Source organism: Mytilus trossulus, chromosome 11 (assembly GCF_036588685.1).
Source record: "Mytilus trossulus isolate FHL-02 chromosome 11, PNRI_Mtr1.1.1.hap1, whole genome shotgun sequence".
Taxonomy (NCBI): domain Eukaryota; kingdom Metazoa; phylum Mollusca; class Bivalvia; order Mytilida; family Mytilidae; genus Mytilus; species Mytilus trossulus.
In genome coordinates this window covers 59105936-59124949 of record NC_086383.1, presented here as the reverse complement: position 1 = coordinate 59124949, position 19014 = coordinate 59105936, and the positions used below count along the sequence as shown (strand labels likewise).

The 19014-nt window shown below is 32.4% G+C and overlaps 1 protein-coding gene across 1 annotated transcript in view; it reads right to left on the bottom strand.

Annotated features, from left to right (window-relative positions):
• The window catches only part of LOC134691355 (uncharacterized), a 244754-nt gene that overhangs the window by 31534 nt on the left and 194206 nt on the right, over positions 1-19014 (bottom strand). Inside the window, exons 16-18 of the mRNA XM_063551839.1 lie at positions 11568-11719; positions 9533-10750; positions 9035-9115 (exon numbers count right to left, since the gene is read on the bottom strand). Coding sequence (XP_063407909.1) covers positions 9035-9115; positions 9533-10750; positions 11568-11719 — 1451 coding nt within the window. The remainder of the gene's footprint in view (positions 1-9034; positions 9116-9532; positions 10751-11567; positions 11720-19014) is intronic.

Genomic DNA, 19014 nt, shown 5'->3' with positions numbered 1-19014 from the left:
ATTTGTTCCACTGTGTAGGATAACTTATTTACGCATTACATCATTAATAATTACCAATATTAAAATGCTGAAATGCAAGTTGTATACTTATTATTTTACTAATTTGCGTTTTGGTTCCGTTCAAATTTGCTGTTATATCATGTATAGATTCCTTGAAATTTCATAACTTATCTAGTTTCAGTTGTTAAATACTAGTCAGTAAAGAGCTAAATATTTTGCCTTCCAGCAGAGCCAACAATTAAGCATCAGACGTATACGTGATACATTAATCATATATATATGTAATATCAGTAATGGACTCCTAGACTTTTTCTCCTTTTATAGACGACTATGCAGTATGGGCTGTGCTCATTGTAGAAGGCCGTACGGTGACCTACATGTATAGTTGTTAATTTCTGTGGCATATGGTCTCTTATCCAGACTTTTCTCATTGGCAATCACACCACATCTTTTTTTTTAAACGGACTCATTTAGCATTTGTTATATTCTCAACGGTTGAGAAAAACTCCATGGATGACAAGTCAACTGGGGTTTTGAGTTGAACATTTTGATGGTGTATGTTTATAAGGGTTTGAATAGGATTTATATTGAAGAAGAGAGAATATATATGGACAAAAAGTGCTCAACAAAGGGCCAAAAAAGTAAATAAAATAGACACCAAGAAAACAAAGAATATAGAATAATGGGGTAAAATATGAAGACTACAGAAAAATTACTTACAACTATAAGACAATATTCAAGACCCTCGTGTGTGTTCAAATACAATCTGTATACACTATAGTATATATCTTGCTATAAAGTTCCGTTCTCAATGTTATTTGCTCGAGCATGACTGTCTGATTCTATTTAATTTTTAAATTGATGTCCAGTGGCAAACATTTCTAGAGTCGTGTCATTTAGGAAGTAAATACAAGAAAAAATGAATCTGTTCATGCGCGGGTTGGTTAAAATAGAGCTCCCTACATATATCTTGTTTAAAAAAATATTTATTTTACTCAGCTATCTTCAAGGCACTATCTTCTGCTGTTACATGAAATTGTGATACGATGAAATTGACTGATAAGATTTTATTTTAGATTGCCAAAGTTTGAAGTAGTAGAGACCATTTCCGTGACCTGTGTTTGTTGCACTCTGTGGGTAAAATCCAGTATTTTTTTTTTTAGCCTACTGAGATTTTAATAACTTATTTTCGAATGATGGAACCATATCAAAATAATAAATTGAACACGGGTTTGACAGTCAGTAAACTGTCAAACAAGAAATAGATGGAATGTTGCATGTACACAAGTCCAATTTGTAATGTTGTCTTTACGTCCTTTCACATTCTTTTTTTTTTCAAAATTCGGGATCCGCTTTCGAATATATTATGGGAGTCTGTCAATGGAGCTAGAGATACATTTAACGACCTTGACTGGCTACACAACCCTTGCACAGTAGATAAATACATCATACACAGATACACTGGCTGGTTAAAGGGACAATAAACCAGAAGTGTAAATTGCCCCAGGTATTTTAAGTATATTGTGTGTAATGTGTCAACAGCCACGTGTTAGTGAATTCAAAGATAATCAAAATGATCTAATTCACGTAGTAATCTACCATGCAGCTACGCATCATCGCACATTGCAAATAACTAGTTTTGCATTGTAAGATATTTAATTATACCCCCGCTTTGAAAAAAAGGGGGGTATACTGTTTTACCTCTGTCTGTCCTTCCGTCCGTCTGTCAGTCAGTCAGTCCGTCCGTCCGTCCCATGAATATTTTTCGTCACATTTTTTGTCAGGAACTACACTACCAGGATTTCTGAAATTTGGTTTCAGGCTTGATATAAGTCAGCTATACTTGGAACTTGATGCGCATTTTCAGATAAATCACTCAACAACTTCCTGTTTACCGAACACTTGATTGATTTTACACATGATAGCCAAGTTGAAAATTTTTCTCAGGAACTACAATACAAGGATTTCTGAAATTTGGTTTAATATCAGTCAGCTATACCGTGGTAACCAAGGTCTGTCGTTTTTAACTGTTTATATGGGAATTGGTGAAAAAGTCATAGTTCAAAGTCATAAATGAGCATAAATAAGTGTTCCGTGAAAATTGTTTTCGAAAATCTAATTTGTTCATAATTCTTTTATGTAATAAAATTCGTACCTTCCCTTGTCTGATCACCAGCATGGCTAAAGGTATTACTCCCAAATGTATTGTGAGGTGACACGTTCAGGTATTCAAGCGATTTCCTGTCGGACTTGCAAGTTCATGCATCGCTTCACTTCTAAGGGTATTGATCAGTGTATACGACCGATAACTTGAAACTTTCCATTTTGAACTATCAGGTGTATAGTATAAATCTCTGTCTTGCGTGTCCAATATACTAGTCATTACTAAACACATAAGCTTGTTTATAAATTACATTTCTGGTGTAAAGAATATTATTTATAAAAATCTAAATAATTCCAAAAAAAAAAGATTTGATAAAATAAAAATCTGTTTTCACATTTTTTCCAAGGGTAAATTTGGGGAAATGTAAGTACTCGTTCTCAAAAGTGAAGGACAGTTTGAAACATACAAGAAATATTGATTTAACAAAAATATACGCACTTATCGACCATTCTTTTATACGCCTTGATAGAAAGTTACGGAACTTTAGATAGTTGCAATTCAAAATTATATAAATTGCTTGTTACACCCTCAGCTGCCACTATATGTAATGCTAAAATTGAAAGAAAAAAATTGTTTTTGACTTGCCGCGAAAAAAATAGTTTGTTTTTCGCCACAGGCGAAAAAAAAAGTTTGTACAGAAAAAAAAACCCATTGCCCCCCCCCCCCCCCCCCCGAAAATCAAATGGTTGCTGCCTAATGTACAATGATGTGAACATGGTTCTGAAAGTACATTATGCCAAATTTCCTGTTCCGACATGCATGTTATATATGCCACTGGACAAACACTAATTATCCCCAAGGAATGTGAATATTTTGCTGGAAAACTATTGACTATCAAAGTTTCAAATTAATTTCGGGATTTATTTTCCTTCTTGGTATTCAATATTCAATAACAGAAAAAAGAATAAACTGCTTGTCCGCTAAATAGGGGTATTTTATAGTTATATTAAAAAATAGGGATATATGACATTAAATTGGTTCTGTCTTTTTTTAAACATCGTTAAAAAGATGTCTGTCTAAGGTGAACAACACAAGAACTCTGTAATACTAGTTCGAGAGAATAGCATGTAAACATTCCTTCTCAATAATATGGTTGTATTGGAAATCTTTTCATACAGATTGACAACTCATGGTCCGATATGCATGTAATATTTGCCACATGACGCCCATAGTTCTTTCTACCATCATCATCTTATTCTTTGATATTGCTGTAAACATCGATGGTTCACACCAAAACAAAATGGGAGTAATGTACCTTCTGATAGCTTGTCCGTGTTATACAATTGTGAAACTTAATATATAGACGAAATTTCGGTATTGAAATGAATCTACATCTCACAAACAGGATTTTTAAATAACGATTTTGAGCAATCGTTGTAGGTTCATGAATATTCATATGGTGCTTTTCTTAAGCGCCAATTGGAAAAAAACGTATCTTTAAATAAAGTTTGCATTATTAAACATATTCCTCAGAAATCAGTTAACATAAAACCATACAAGTTATGATAAACCTTGATAAAACACAGTTCTGTTATCATAAAACATAAAAGAATGCACTATGTAAACTGGAGTAAAATTATGAGACAGTTCTAAGCACTGTACATGTACTATAGTAAAGTTGTAAGTCTGTTCTGTCACAAAACTTGTAAGCGATGGTCCATGCAGTTATATTCATGTCTGGAAATGTCCCTGGCTGTTTATCCAAAAGATATAGTCTGTGTTTTTCTGTTTCCCCATCGTTTTTTGAGAAATGCATTTAAGAGTGAATCGTTAACTGGGTAAAGACCAGTGGCAAATATCTCTGTGTACGTTCTGTCGATTTGGGAAGATATTTTCTAATTCATTTGAAAATATCTATGTGTGTTTGCAATGTTCAATGCTTGGACTTTGAAAAGGCGCAAATAAAGCTAACTAAATATTATTTTGTTAAAAGAGGTAATACAACAAATTTAATTTTTGAAACAATTAAATAATTTTGTAAACATCGCGTGTGAGGGTTTACACGGAGTTAAAAGAAAAGACAACAGGGCAAATCTGATAAAAAAAAAATCCCGAAAATTCGTAGTAACAGGAAATTAAACTTAAGAACAGTAATTGAAACCCCCTCCTCAAACAAATGTACCTCTTGACCTGTATTATGCTGAGGTACAATTTTTTGGTGAAAAAAATATAGAATGCTGGAAGTGTTTCGATGTGCTATTGGAAAATCCTTTGAAAAAAATGGGTAGGGTTCACCTGGCCACGGCTTAGGTAGCACTTCACAGAAAATATAGTTGCAATTGAGCCACAGAATAATGAATGACATTCAAACCCTGGCCTTCTAATACGTTAGGCCAACTGTTAGTGTCATACATGCAAAACTACAGACCTATCTACGGAGTGCTACCATACTCACATGCTACCGATACTAGTATGCTGAAGAAATAATGAAATTAATATGACCAGAGCCGGATTTAGTGGGGAATGGCGTTGATAGGAGTTTTTAATAGTCTTGATTTGATTGATTGATATACATGGAAGTTTTACACTGACACAATGACTGGCTATACAACACATAGAAGTTTTTGACGACATTGACTGCCTAAACAGCCCTTTGAGTTTCTCAGTCGGCTATAAAGGGGGAATGACACGGTGTCCGCCCCCTTTGTTGAAAAATAAATATTGACTATGTAGGGAATCACTTGAGAATGATTGGAGCTGGTCCTCTCATGACATTATCAGTTAGTCTCCCCTCTCCTTATATATAAAAAAATCTGGATCTGCCACTGAGAACAAGTTTAATAAATTAAAAAAAAGAATGTGTCACTAGTATACACGGATGCCCAATCCGCACTAACATTTTCTATGTTTAACAGACCAGGGACTTTCTTTACTTAGTATAGAAAGTCCCTGAGTGGACTGACGGAATGAGGTAATTCTAATTTGGCATTAAATTTAGAAAGATCATATCATTGTGAACATGTGTACTAAGTTTTAAATTGATTGGATATCAACTTCATCAAACACTACCTCGACCAAAAACTTCTACCTGACGCGGGACAGACGGACGAACGAACAAACGAACAGACAGAACAGAAACAATGCTGAGAATGGAACATCCTAAGTATATATTTTTAATCTTTATTGCAAAATTACACCCATAAGGGTCAAGCAATATAAACAAACATTTGTAAATACAATGTAATATAAGGTAATCTTATACACTCCCAGTCCTGAAACCGTGACAAACAAAATTAAAAGTCATCTGATTGCAATCTTATAACTGTTAATACTGATGAAGTCGCTTTATCATTGATTTATAAGATACAAGTTGTGACCTTCGAAATTGTTTTATATTATTTTATTTGTATATTTTCCTATAGACTTTTAAGGTACCTCCGTTGTCCTTAAAAAAAATTCCTTCCATAATATCCAAAACTTCATCGTTGATTTGAAAAAAAAATGATTTTAGATTTTCGATTATCAATTGAAATGAACCTACTAGAGCCTCAACTTTCAAGCGGACAATAATGTCAATCATTACACATCACTTTAACCCTGAATTGACATTCCACAATCGGTCAGTATATAACATCACCTGTGTTTATAGTTACAGGGTATTTCCCGCCGTTGGAAAATCCCGTGCAGTCGACACAATTGATTTTTAACATTCTCTATCATGAGCGAGGTCAAGTTTTAGATCAAGTTAATTACATATATTTTTAACGTTAATTATTTAATTATTAAAAAAAAAAACGTATCATCATTTCTTTTCTTTTCTTTTTTTTTTGCTAGTATAGTAAATAAATCTCAGTCCCGGAATGTAGATACACGTAAAATTAGACCTGGAAGTGCCTTCTTATAAATGGAGAAACTGTCTTTCACATTAAAATTTTAAAGAATATTATCGCTCAGGCATATTTTAAATTTTGTAATAAGATGATTGATTGTTGGTTGTTTAACTTCCAGTGGCAAATATTCCATAAATGTCAGGACGAACTTAGTTTAAAGATCGAACTCTCAAAAAATAATTGAAAAACAGTAATGATGACAGAAGAACTTTAATACGTGTGAAATAACCATCCAATCTTTTAAATATAACTTATTTATATTTTAAAAAGTAACAGATTAGTTTACAAGACGTGCATTGACGTACTTTCATATCTTTAAAATGGAACTTCTTTGTCTAAAAGACAACCCATGAGTTGTCGAAATCCAGTTGCATGCATACTATATACATACATATGCATATTATGCATCGACGATCGTTGTATTACGTTACATACTGCTATACCAATTGACCCCTGATATCAACTAAGGTTAGAAATTCCTATAGGCCGTTCATTTTATTTTTGTTCCAATAAACGGTTCTTGAATCAATTATAATTTCTGAAGTATTTACGATGAAAGCATTATTCTCAAATCGTCTTACACAATGATAAAATTGTATTTATACCACAATTGAAAAGTAATTTAATAAAACAAATGACAGATGAACAGATTTATTATAAAGATGAATGTATGTCCATATGATCATATACATACACATTCGGACTAAAATTTGCAACTTGTCATTATCTCATCGTAGCATATTGTTAATGTTGCTAATATATGCCTTCAACCCCAAGAGGTATAAATGTGCATTTCATTCTGAAAGATTAATGGATCAGCAGGTGATCAAGATCGTTTTAAAAATTCCTATTTGCCAATGAAGTTTAAATGATCTTCGGCCTCAGACATACACATGTATTTTTCAATCATAAAAGTAAACCTTTAACCCCGAGAAATATATAATCTGTTTCTCTCTAAATTTACAGAAACATTATGTGATAAATTTTTGAAAATTCCGTATATCTCAATCGATTATTGATAGTTCTGTAAACTTCTACATATATTACAATCTGTACCTCAATACAACCGTCCCTCACACTTAACGGATAATACAACGATCAATTAATGATTGAACGTCGCTCACGCATAACGGATTATACAACCGACCTTTTAATAACCGTCGCTCACGCATCACTGGTTCTATCAATGACTCAATACACACCCGTTTTATCGGACAAACGGATAATTCCCTGAGACACGGAAAATCTCCGGAGAACCGCAAAATATTCTGTAAAACGGAAAATCTACGATGAACCTCTATTTATTATCCGTTCCGCGGAGATTGGCCAAAAAACACCGAATATTTTACAAAAATCGCGGTGATTTTCCAAATAGGTCTGCCAGTGATATGCATAAATTCTATTGACAAAAAAAATCCACTGAAAAATAATAGACTGATCTATTTAAATCATTTATTTGTATCTCTGGACCAGGCGACATTTTTTTTTAATTCCTAAAAAAGGGCAATTCTTTTTCAGAAATGAGAACGTTGAGTGCATCTTTTTATGTTTGGGTGTGAGTGAGTTGACTTTTCTGTCTTGAAAACATAGAAAGCAAAAATATTTGATGCATCATCTCCCTTCAAATTCTATTTTTTTCATATATTTAAGCTACAGCTTGATTTAATAACATTAAAAATACACAGTACAAAAAATGAAATGTATGGGTCAAGTGAAATACCTTGCTAACAAGTCATAACACATAGATGCCAACCCTTTTGACACAGTCAGTAACAAACTATCAAATTTTCCGTATTTTTGAAAACTTTTCAGTAATCATTCATAAACTTGCATTTACCAATAAAAATTACTGACGAGTGGTTGCAAAATGATTTGCACTAAAATTTGTTGTTTAACATGTTGTCTGTAGTATGTATTCCATTCATTAATTGTTCAGATGTTTTCGACTCATACATTTTCGTTTTGTCAAGGAGAAGTAGAGAAAGGGGGAAAGCTACTACATAAAATGCAAGTTTGCGTCTTCGGAAGTCAGTTAGTTCCCAACGATAGGTCGATAACTCCAGAGAAACCGGAAACATTACATTGGGCTTTTCTAAATACTGGACCAGGACGGAACAGTAATGATAAAAATCCGCGTTTTACAAAATTGAACGGCGAGGATTGGGAATCCGTAACTTTTCGACTTTGACCGTAATAGCGTAGTTTTTATCGCAAAATCGGAAAAACTACGGAAAAATCGTAATGGTTGGCATCTATGCATAACAGCATTTTTTTTTACTAAAAGTACTTTACCAGAGGATCTCAAAAATGCATAACTTTAAAAAAAAAAATCATTTTTTGTGTGTGTTATCTATAGTGCTATTAGTCCTCAATCTGTAAAAATGTTTAGTTTGCTTTTCCAAGAAATATTTAATTATAACTTTTTTAATTGTTTTTGAACTTTCGAAAATTTCCCCTGACAACCAATCAGACAATATATTTTTAGGTGACTAGATGCAGAAAAATAAATTAAATAATGCTCAATAGCTAGTAGATACATTTGTCTTTTAAAATACAACTGTCATATAAGGATCGTAATGGTGCTATGTGGATACATTTATCGGTTATTGGCAGCACATCATCCCTACAATGGCTTTCATTGTTATGATTGTAAAATTTAGCTGGCATAACAGGGAGATAACTTATACGAAGTAGAATTAAGACTGACGAATGTCTACTTACTTTTTAATGTAAAATTGTATATCCAGAAGTAAAGGAACTGTGACAACATACCAAGCAACCTTTTAGGGTTTTTTGTCAGCGATCTTTCTTGAAATCAAAGCATGTACTGAATGCAGTACCATTCTAATATTATAAGTAGACATAATTGATCAAGGTCAAGAGCTCTGTCTCAAAAGAATGATTTAACATGTTAGGTGTTTGAAGATTTGAAGAGTGATTATTTGTTCTTAATTGCAATTAATCTTTATATTTATTAATGTAATGCAACATAAATCACTGATAGGTTTGTAAAAATATGAAATAAATCATAGCGTGTTACCTTCGTGGAAAATGTTGACTTTTTACTGGACGTTTCTAGATGAGGATTTGAGTGTTGAGCATCTTCAAAACACTTAAGCAACTGAAATGATATATACAGATAATAATAACGGTAGTTAAATACATCCGTTATTTCACTGTCGACCGATGTTTTCAATGAATATATAATTGAAAATCTTAAAATCATGGATGCCTTATTCCTCTGGCACACAAAAATCGGTCACAATGTAATACTGCTCAATCATTAGTTTTTTGTTGGTTAGTGTTTTGTTTTTCTTTAGGCAGTGGCATTGTGTGTCCTTTATTGACATATCAAAGTTGTTCAGCAATACTTGCTAAATTCTTATCGTTTATTTCTGACTTCAATCTACATGTAACTCTACACTTTTTTTCCCCTCAAATTTATGTTTCATACATATGTCTCACTTTGAAAGATTATCTAACAAGACCAGATAATTGCAAACATTTTTTTTAATATAGATTAAAATTGTTCACTTACGCATAAAGATTTCGATTCTAAACCTGACCATTCATCCATGAACTTGTGGGTTTTTATGCATGTTTCACAGTAGTATTCTGTCATCTGCTCTACACCAAAGTCATTGATACCTGTAACAAACTCTGGTTTTGTAAGACCACATTCCCACTTTTTTTCAAATTTTACATTTGACATGTTAAATCTTGTATGAATTATCTTTTCTAATTCCATCTCAACAAAGTCAGCGATGTCCTTTAACAACCCTCTTTCAATACCTTTCCCAAATTCTAAAACTTGTATCTGAATTGCATTTGGACATGTCGTAACAAGCAATTTTCTCAATTTCGTCTTCTGTAACTCAAATACCACAATGTTCCGGAAAATAGCAATCTGCATTTTCTTCTGATTTGATATACCCACTTGTGCTATAGAATACCTCCGGCTTAGTGAAGCAATCAAATGATTCTTAAGATGTGGTGGTAGAAACCTGAATTTAAAACACAACCAAGTGGACCTGTGATGGGCATCTTCTGGCACATTAAACATTTCGTATATGTCACACTTGCATTCTTCTTTAATCATACAGGGTACATAGTAACAATGGTTTTCATCAGCACCCACTGATTTGTTTGGATGTATAATTATATCAAATTTCTCCATAACTTTCAAGATAAAGTCTTTATGTTCATACACAATTGTTGTTTCATTTTTAAATATATCTTCTAAAACTGCATTATTTAATTTGCCTAGTTGAAAAAAATCGTTCCATGGTTTTTGATTTCTGATATTAATTAGAAATTTCTGTGCTGTTACTATACATCTAAAAGCATCAGACAACCATTGTGTATCTAAAATGATATATTCGGATAGATCCTTAAAATAAACTAAAGCTCTGAGTTCATGGTGAAATTCTAGAAATAATATCAATTCTTCCTCACTTAATGGCATTGGTATATCAGTTGAAATGTCCTTAATTTCATGATAGGAAATGATTGGTAACTCTTCTTTCTTTTTTTGAAGTCGTTGTTCCAGTTGAATGAATTTTAACGGATATTTTATGTTCCAGGTTCTCATTCCTCTAGCTAAGTTTAGAATGTTCTGTCGTATCTGCTGAAATACAATGCATTCATCGTCTTTATTGGAAATCAAGTATTCACACCTTACATGACCACGTTCATCATCTGCCAGTTCATTGGTGTACTTTAACAGGTTTTCTCGGCATGCAATCTCAATCTTTTTCTAATTAAAAACAAAACATGTAACATTAAATAATCTTTTCACATATTGAAACACAGATGTTGCATCTGTATGTTATAATAATAATACAAGTGTCCATCATTTCATATTATATCTTTTTTAAATTTGTTTTATTTGCTTCACGCTGAGAAAACACGTATACACAAGGATTAACAGAATGACAGTTAAACGATATAACATATGGGTAAACACAAATATTTGTATAATTACGTACAAAAAGGGCATTATATTTCTTTGATATATATATTAGGTGTTTAAATCAAAACTACTAAAGCATTAACAAACACATTAAAAAGGTTTATTAGTCTTTAAAGTAAGAAGTCAACTGTAGATTTCAGCCATGTTGACATGATCTCACCCTGCTGTCTATTTTAAACGTTTCTATTTATCTGTTATAAGTATGGAAATAATATTAAAGAAAATTAAAATAATAACAAAAATGTTCATCAAAGGACAATACCTTCTACACAATGCCATCTGACAGATGAGCTTGGGGTACATTTTGAACATTTTACCACTGTCAGATTTTTTTAAAATAGGTTTTCAAAATTATAGGCAAAACTTGCATTTCCTCTTTTTTTCTTCCTTCAACCCTGTAAGTCATCTTGGTTGGCAGAACGGATCATTAAATAAATTAATTCCACACTTCATACAAAATTTATTATTGTACCCGTAAGAAAATACAAAAAAACTCTTATATTGGTATACTAGTAATTCCACAATAATAAATTAATTCCTTAAAAACCAGAACAAACGATAGCAGTGTCTAAATATTTAATAATGTGTAAACATGGAATACCGTGTCTGTTTCTGAGGTCACAGCATCTTTCCATGTGCCAACAATAACTACTGGAGGATCATTATCACCCAACGGTTTCTTCTCAGATGTATTTTTTCTCTCTTCCAGTCTACTGTAGCAATGTATTGAGTTAATCCATAGTCTGAATAAGGCTACAAAGTCAAAGAACAACTATTGTATATAATAATTTATTAAAAGTTCCTTCTAATTATGACAACGGAAGTTTTTGGATATCAATTGTATACAAATCGTAAATTGATTCAGAAGACACAAATATAAGTAATAAATTTAACAGCAGCTGAAGACATGGCATGATATACATCTTTTCCCTTATCACTCGCAAATATTACACATCATGGTACGTACTGTACACAGGAAAAATTGCAACATATGATTTTCATATGTTTTATAAAACATATGAAAAACATATGATTTTTATGTTTTTCAAATGTTTGGTTCAACATATGATAATCATATGTTTTAAAACAAATGTTTTCTGTATGTTTTGAAACATATGAAAAACATATTCATATGAAAAACATATGTTTCATAAATCTTATGAAAAACATATGAAAAACAGCTGTTGAAAATCTTATGAAAAAACATATGTTTTTTATGAATCATATGATAAACATATGCTTTTCTTTATGTTGAAAATTACGTGAAAAAGGTATTTTTGTGGTATTTGAAGAGCATATTCAGCCTATTATACTCCCAGATTCAGCATATTAATTTATAATCTAACACCATATATTAGTGATAAACCCTGATAGTTTTGCATGGTTCACAAATCTCATTAGTGATCTTAGATCGAAGATGTTGAATAAATGTGTACACATACATATGTTTTGCCTATGTATAACTATGATATTACAACAAATGCATAAGATAATGCATGAATCTTTAAAGAAATGATATATGCCAATGCTTAGGAAAATGCATACTTAATATCATTAACTTAAAAGTACTTGTTTCAGTCACAATATAATCATAAACTTAAGTTATGAAAATATTGCTAAGTCAATAAAGTCAATAAACAACGCATAGGGGTTGTAGTAAAAAATCTCCACAGAAATGAGATGTGCAGACGCTTATATAATAACAAGTCAAATACCATAGACTTACCATACATTATGTGATCCCCCGTAAACCAATTCATCAGAAACTTCAACATGTAAGCTATAGAAAACTTCAAAGTCAATAGACCATGACTGAAGGGGTTTGGACCAAGTTATCTTCATTGAAATAATGAGTTTCAATACCATTATTTTCTAAAAGAAGTCATTTGTATGTATTTCCCATAGGGTCCTATGTTAAAGTAAGTCCCCTGCTGGTGGCCATTTTGGATGATGGCTCATAAGGAACATTTATGCTATGTTTGGTTATCACCTCATAAGGAACATTCATGCTATGTTTGGTTTGATTCCATTCAGTGGTTCTCTAAAAGAAGTTCAAAATGTAAAAAGTTTACACCGCCTTACTCCAAGTGATGAGAAAAGCTCATTGGAAATGAGATGTGCCTACGTCAGAAACAGAATTCCTTAGTCCTGCTTTTTGACTCAAAGTGACACAAAAACCAGAAAAAAAGGATTTTATTTTTGTTATATATTGATTAAACAAGACACCATGCATTGTAATACGTATGATTAGACATGGTGAATGTGTCCAAGAAATAACAACCTGAAATCTACACAATTCAACTCAAGCATAGGTACACTATTTAGAGTACGAGTAAGTGTTTGGTACAGATATATGTTGGTTATTTCTCATTGTGAAAGTTTTTCCAATGTTACTTGAAATATAGATAATATTAGGCAGTTGGAAATTGAATCTGCACAAACTATCTATGACAAAATAAAAGTAAATCTACAATTGAACAGTTGAAACAGTTTGTTATTAATATAAACTATTTTCCAGAGACTTAAATAGATATATAAAACATGTAACTGAAAATTTCAGTGATCCTCAATAAGTGTTTGATGTGTCAAAAAATATGATCTTCATGTTAAATTCTTACTATATCTGATTCTGGCTAATACAAAATATTGCAATTTTATTCAAGGAATGACTGTAATATATTATAATTATCAGCTTAGGTGTTGCTTTAAACAATTTCTAAAAAAATTTTGTGTAAGAGGAATATATAGGTGAATCTCTTGACAAACAGACTATACAATGTGTCGTGCTCACATAACAAGATATGATAGGAATGGAAATAAGACAACAATCCAAGCATGTTAACAGCCGGTACTTAAGTATATTGGTATTTAATGAAACATTTTATTTGTGTATTGTTTAAAAACTGCTCTGCTATCATGATCTTTTTAAAGGCATTAAGTTGTAAACTCCAACCAGAATAATTGAGAAATTAAAAAAACGCTTTCGCGTTTGAAGAGTGGTAATTTCTAAAACTTAATATTAACACCTGAATCAGGTTAAGTTTAACTTCTGGTCAACTAAATTTACTAATACTTTATTTTGCACTATTTTATGTTTGACACCATTGTCTTTCTTTGTTGATGTAGTGAAATATACAGTTTTATATATTAACGACAATCTAGTTTAGATGAGATTTTAACATGTTAAACAATTTTCATAAGGTCCCTGACAGTAAGAAATTTCAATAATTCCATTACACTACTTAACCAAAACTCTTAGTAAGTTTATAGACATTATCTGATAGTGGAAATCTTGAAATCAATAATATGATCCCTGCCAGACATGCATTATATTCATGATCACCATTTATTAAAATCAAATTATAAATTTAAAATGCATGTGATATTTAAATATATTGTTACATGTAGGTTGCACTAAATGTAAATACAGCTGTTTCTCAAACCACTCCTCTTTTGGTGGAGATCTAAAATATTCATAGAAAATTAATTTGTTTACATACTTGTTCCCAGTTATGCTCTCTGTGTTGCATCTCACAGAGACATAACTTGGGACTGTTACCAGAAAATACACATGTGTATATTGTTGATATTGAAATCTGTGATAACCTTAAGTTTACATTTACGGTAGGGGTAGCTAAGAAAATTAGTGTTAGCTTAAACTCTGAGAAGTTCAGAGCATAAACACATTGAAAATATGCCGCACAGACCTATATTTTGACCTTTGAAAAAAACATGTGTGCATATAAACTTTCAATACTAGGATATGATTGTTTTTAAAACTTCATAGTAAAAGTGGTAGAGTTTTAGCCGTAAAAAAAGTTCCTATGGGAAATTGCATTGTCAATGTTTACAGAAATGTAACTTACAATAGAGTAATGGAAATCTAACTCTTGATTCGCTCTTTCAGATATGTGATATTCAATTCAAAATGCATACTGTTGTTTATAATCAAAGTTGTTAATCAGGGTTAAGACAAATATATTAATATGATAAATAATAAATTAAACTAAATGATATTATCACATTTGCTTAAATGTATTCAATTTATATTTGAACCAGATGCCCTGCAGGGCGCAGCTTTATACGACCGGAGAGGTGGAACTCTGAACAGTTGGGGCAAGTATGAACACAACATTTAAGCTTGATACAGCTCTGAATTTGGATTGTGATTAAATAGTTGACACAACATAGGTTTCTGACACAGAATGAATGCGGTCTAAGAACTTACACTTAAAAACTTAAAAATTTTAAATATGACATTTACCTATTACAGTGTATTATCATGATTATGGTCCAATATCCAAAATCTAAATGCATGGTTAGATTCAGCATATATCATAGAACCCCAAGAATTCAAATAATGTTCAATTTTAGACCCTTAAGACCTCAATGTGGACCAATTTGATAACCGGTAAAAAATATAAATAAATGGTTAGATTCAGCATATTGAAGAACCCCATATATTCAAGTTTTGTTTAAAAAGTTTAATTTTGGACCCTTTGGAACTTAATGTAGACCAATTTGAAAACAGGACCAAAAATTAAGATTCTAAATACACGGTTAGATTTGACATATTATAGAACCCCAATAATTCATTTTTTGATGAAATCAAACAAAGTTTAATTTTGGCCCCTTTTGGCCCCTAATTCCTAAACTGTTCGGACCAAAACTCCCAAAATCAATCCCAACCTTCCTTTTGTATTCAGAAACCTTGTGTTAAAATTTCGTAGATTTCTATTTACTTATACTAAAGTTATTGTGCAAAAAACATGAAAAATGCTTATTTGGGACCTTTTTTGGCCCCTTATTCATAAACTGTTAGGAGAAAAACTCCCAAAATCAATCCCAAACTTTCTTTTGTGATCATAAAGCTTATGTTAAAATTTCATAGATTTCTGTCCACATATACTAAAGTTATTGTGAGAAAACCATGCTTATTTGGGCCCTTTTTGGCCCCTATTTCCTAATCCTAAACTGTTGGGACCAAAACTCCCAAAATCAATCCCAACCTTTCTTTAATGGTCATATCTCTTGTGTTTGAATTTCATAGATTGCTATTAACTTATACTAAAGTTATAGTGCGAAAACCAAATGTCTTCGGACGACGACGACAACGTTATAGCAATATACGACCAACTTTTTTAAAATTTTTGCGGTCGTATAAAACCAGAAAAAGGTACAATATGTATTTATTTGGGGGCAAGCTGAAGGACGCCTCGGGGTGCGGGAATTGCTTACTGCATTAATGACCTATTGGTGAACTTTTGCTGTTGTCTATTCTATGGTAGGGTTGTTGTCTCTGTGACACATTCCCTATTTCCATTCTCAGTTTTATTGATCTTTTCTGTACTTTTGCTGTTGAATTTATTTCATTCATAGTTAATAATTGAAAACTGTACGATACTTTTGGGGTTTTCAGTTGAAAACTCTGCTGTATTGCCTTTATCATTTTTGTCATTCAAGCTGTCAGTTTTATCCCACTTGCCATATGGAAAATTGAGCCCCATCTTTAGATTTTCCAGAGCTATAAACACTTTTGTATAAAAACTTAACGTGATGTACACATTCATTTGAATAAAACAGGGGAAATAATGCAGGGGTTCAATTTTCCTGGGAGTGGAGCAATTTCCTGCTTTGGAAAATTGATCCTTTTTAGTTTTCAATTTGGGATTGTGACCCAGGGTTAAATTTTCAATGAGGAAATTTCAACGGGTTCAACTTTCCTAGAGTCTATTTTTTATATGACATCCTCTTGACAAAATATTGTTTTATATAAACTTGCACAGTACAATGTATACATTATTTTCTCACGTCACCTTCATTTAAAAACAATAAATATCATCTTGTAACAAAGATTAAAACATTATCCAGTAGTTTGAATTTGAACGATAAAGGTCCATTCTAAAGTAGAAGAAAAGTCTCAAACGGATGAAAAACATACATTTTTCTCTTTTAAAACATACAGTCCGCAAAAAGTTAAGCACCACCTATTTCTAATGCAGGGATTTTTTCACTTAAAAAAATCAGATTATCCTCGAAAAATCAAAAAATATTTATGTAGCAGTATTGCTAACAGTATATAAAAAAAATTGAAAATTACACAAATCAGAAATGGAATTTAAGTTTCACTGTCATTTAATTTGTTTACAACAATTTATCACCCACTATCAATAAAAGTCTCTACAAAAAATCTTTGGTATATTCGGGAAATTAAATGTCAACATTTGAGTCCATTTGATGTGTAATCATCTCCCTTTACGGTACAGAACCATAGCTTGGCATCTCACACTCTGTACAAGCCTTCTGAACTTTAGTTGAGCAAATTAAATAAATTCAGCAACAATACAGATTTTGAGAGTTCTGCCAATAGCTTCCCAGACATGTTTGATAGGGTTTATACCTGAAGACATGGAAGGCTAAAAGATACTTTTTAGTAGTGTCAACGGCTTCTTGCTCTTTGTACTCGGTTACAATCCTTGCCCTGTGTGGTTTAGTATTGTCGTATATGTACAAGGGTCTTGACGCAAGTGGAGGATTATCAAAATGAGGGACTGCAATGTTTCTAAGCACCGAAATTCCTGTATGTCTGTCCGTTCATGCTACTCTTCAGAATATGCATACCCACGTTACAACAGTATGAGAAGAAACCCTATGCTGTAACATCACTGGCAACGTATGCAGGCATTAGGCAAATGTTGTTTTGGTCCTACGAAGTTTTTTTTCACAGCCAAACTCGTATTCTGCCGTCTTTTTGTTGTTTCAGAAACCGACTCTCATATGACCAAGATATTTTGTTAGCTTCTCATGTTCAAGCCTTTATGGTTATAAGCCCTTTAAAACCTGAGTATACGGTGCCTGGCTGTTAGTGCAGGTCTCTCGACAACACGACATGCTCTTATATATAGGTAGCCTTTATGAAGACGACAGACCTATTTATTCTTACACAACCACCTTGAGTCCATTGGTATCTAAGCTTTGGGGCAGGAGTGAATGGGTTGGTTTAAGCACCTCCAATAAGCAGTCTGACATCACAATCGATAGCTAGGCAGAGTCTTCCGGACCTTGGTTTAACATTTACATTTCGCGTGTCAACATGATGTTAAAATATGATCATGATGGTGTGATTAACATTGAAATGGTTACCTATGCCTCTAGTGCTCCTACCGGCATTTGACATGTCAATTGCTTGTCAATGTTCAACTACATATAATTTACGCCTTGCAATATGGCACAGTGACTTGGTGAATGTCAAATTTCACCTTTACGTGAGACAGTAAGAAGATGATTTCAAGGCATCGAAACAGTGTATTCGAAAACGTGCAGATGACCTTTAATAACAAGAATGTGTCCACAGTACACGGATGCTCCACTTGTACTATCATTTTCCATGTTTAGTGGATCGTGAAATTAGAATAAATTCCCTAATTTGGCATTAAAATTAGAATGATGTTATCAAAGGGAACATGTACACCAAGTTTCAAGTTGATTGGACTTCTTCTTTATCAAAAACTACCTTGACCAAAAACTTTAATCTGAAGTTTGCACTATCATTTTCAATGTTCAGTAAACCGTTCAATTGGGGTCAAAACTCTAATTTGGCATTTAAATTAGAAAGATCATATCATAGGGCATATGTATACTAAGTTTAAAGTTGATTGGACTTCAACTTCATCAAAAACTACCTTGACCAAAAACTTAAACCTGAAACGGGACGAACAAACAGAGGCACAGACCAGAAAACATAATGCCCCTCTACTATCGTAGGTGGGGCATAAAAAGTTGCATGGCGTGTTTATTGGGGTTAAATTTTCTTGGTCGTAGTGAATTTTCTTATATTTGCGACAGTTAAATCAAGTTTTACGAAGACCAAGCTTAAAATACAATACAGTTATCTTCATGCTTATGCCACATATTAAAATAAATGTCATTTAATAAATATTTTGGCTTAAAAATGGCATAAATGAAAAAGTCCGCGAAACTGTTGCATTGTCCTTAGCATCTAAACAATGTGATGTCATGTGTTTACTTTGGATGTCAAACATGAATAC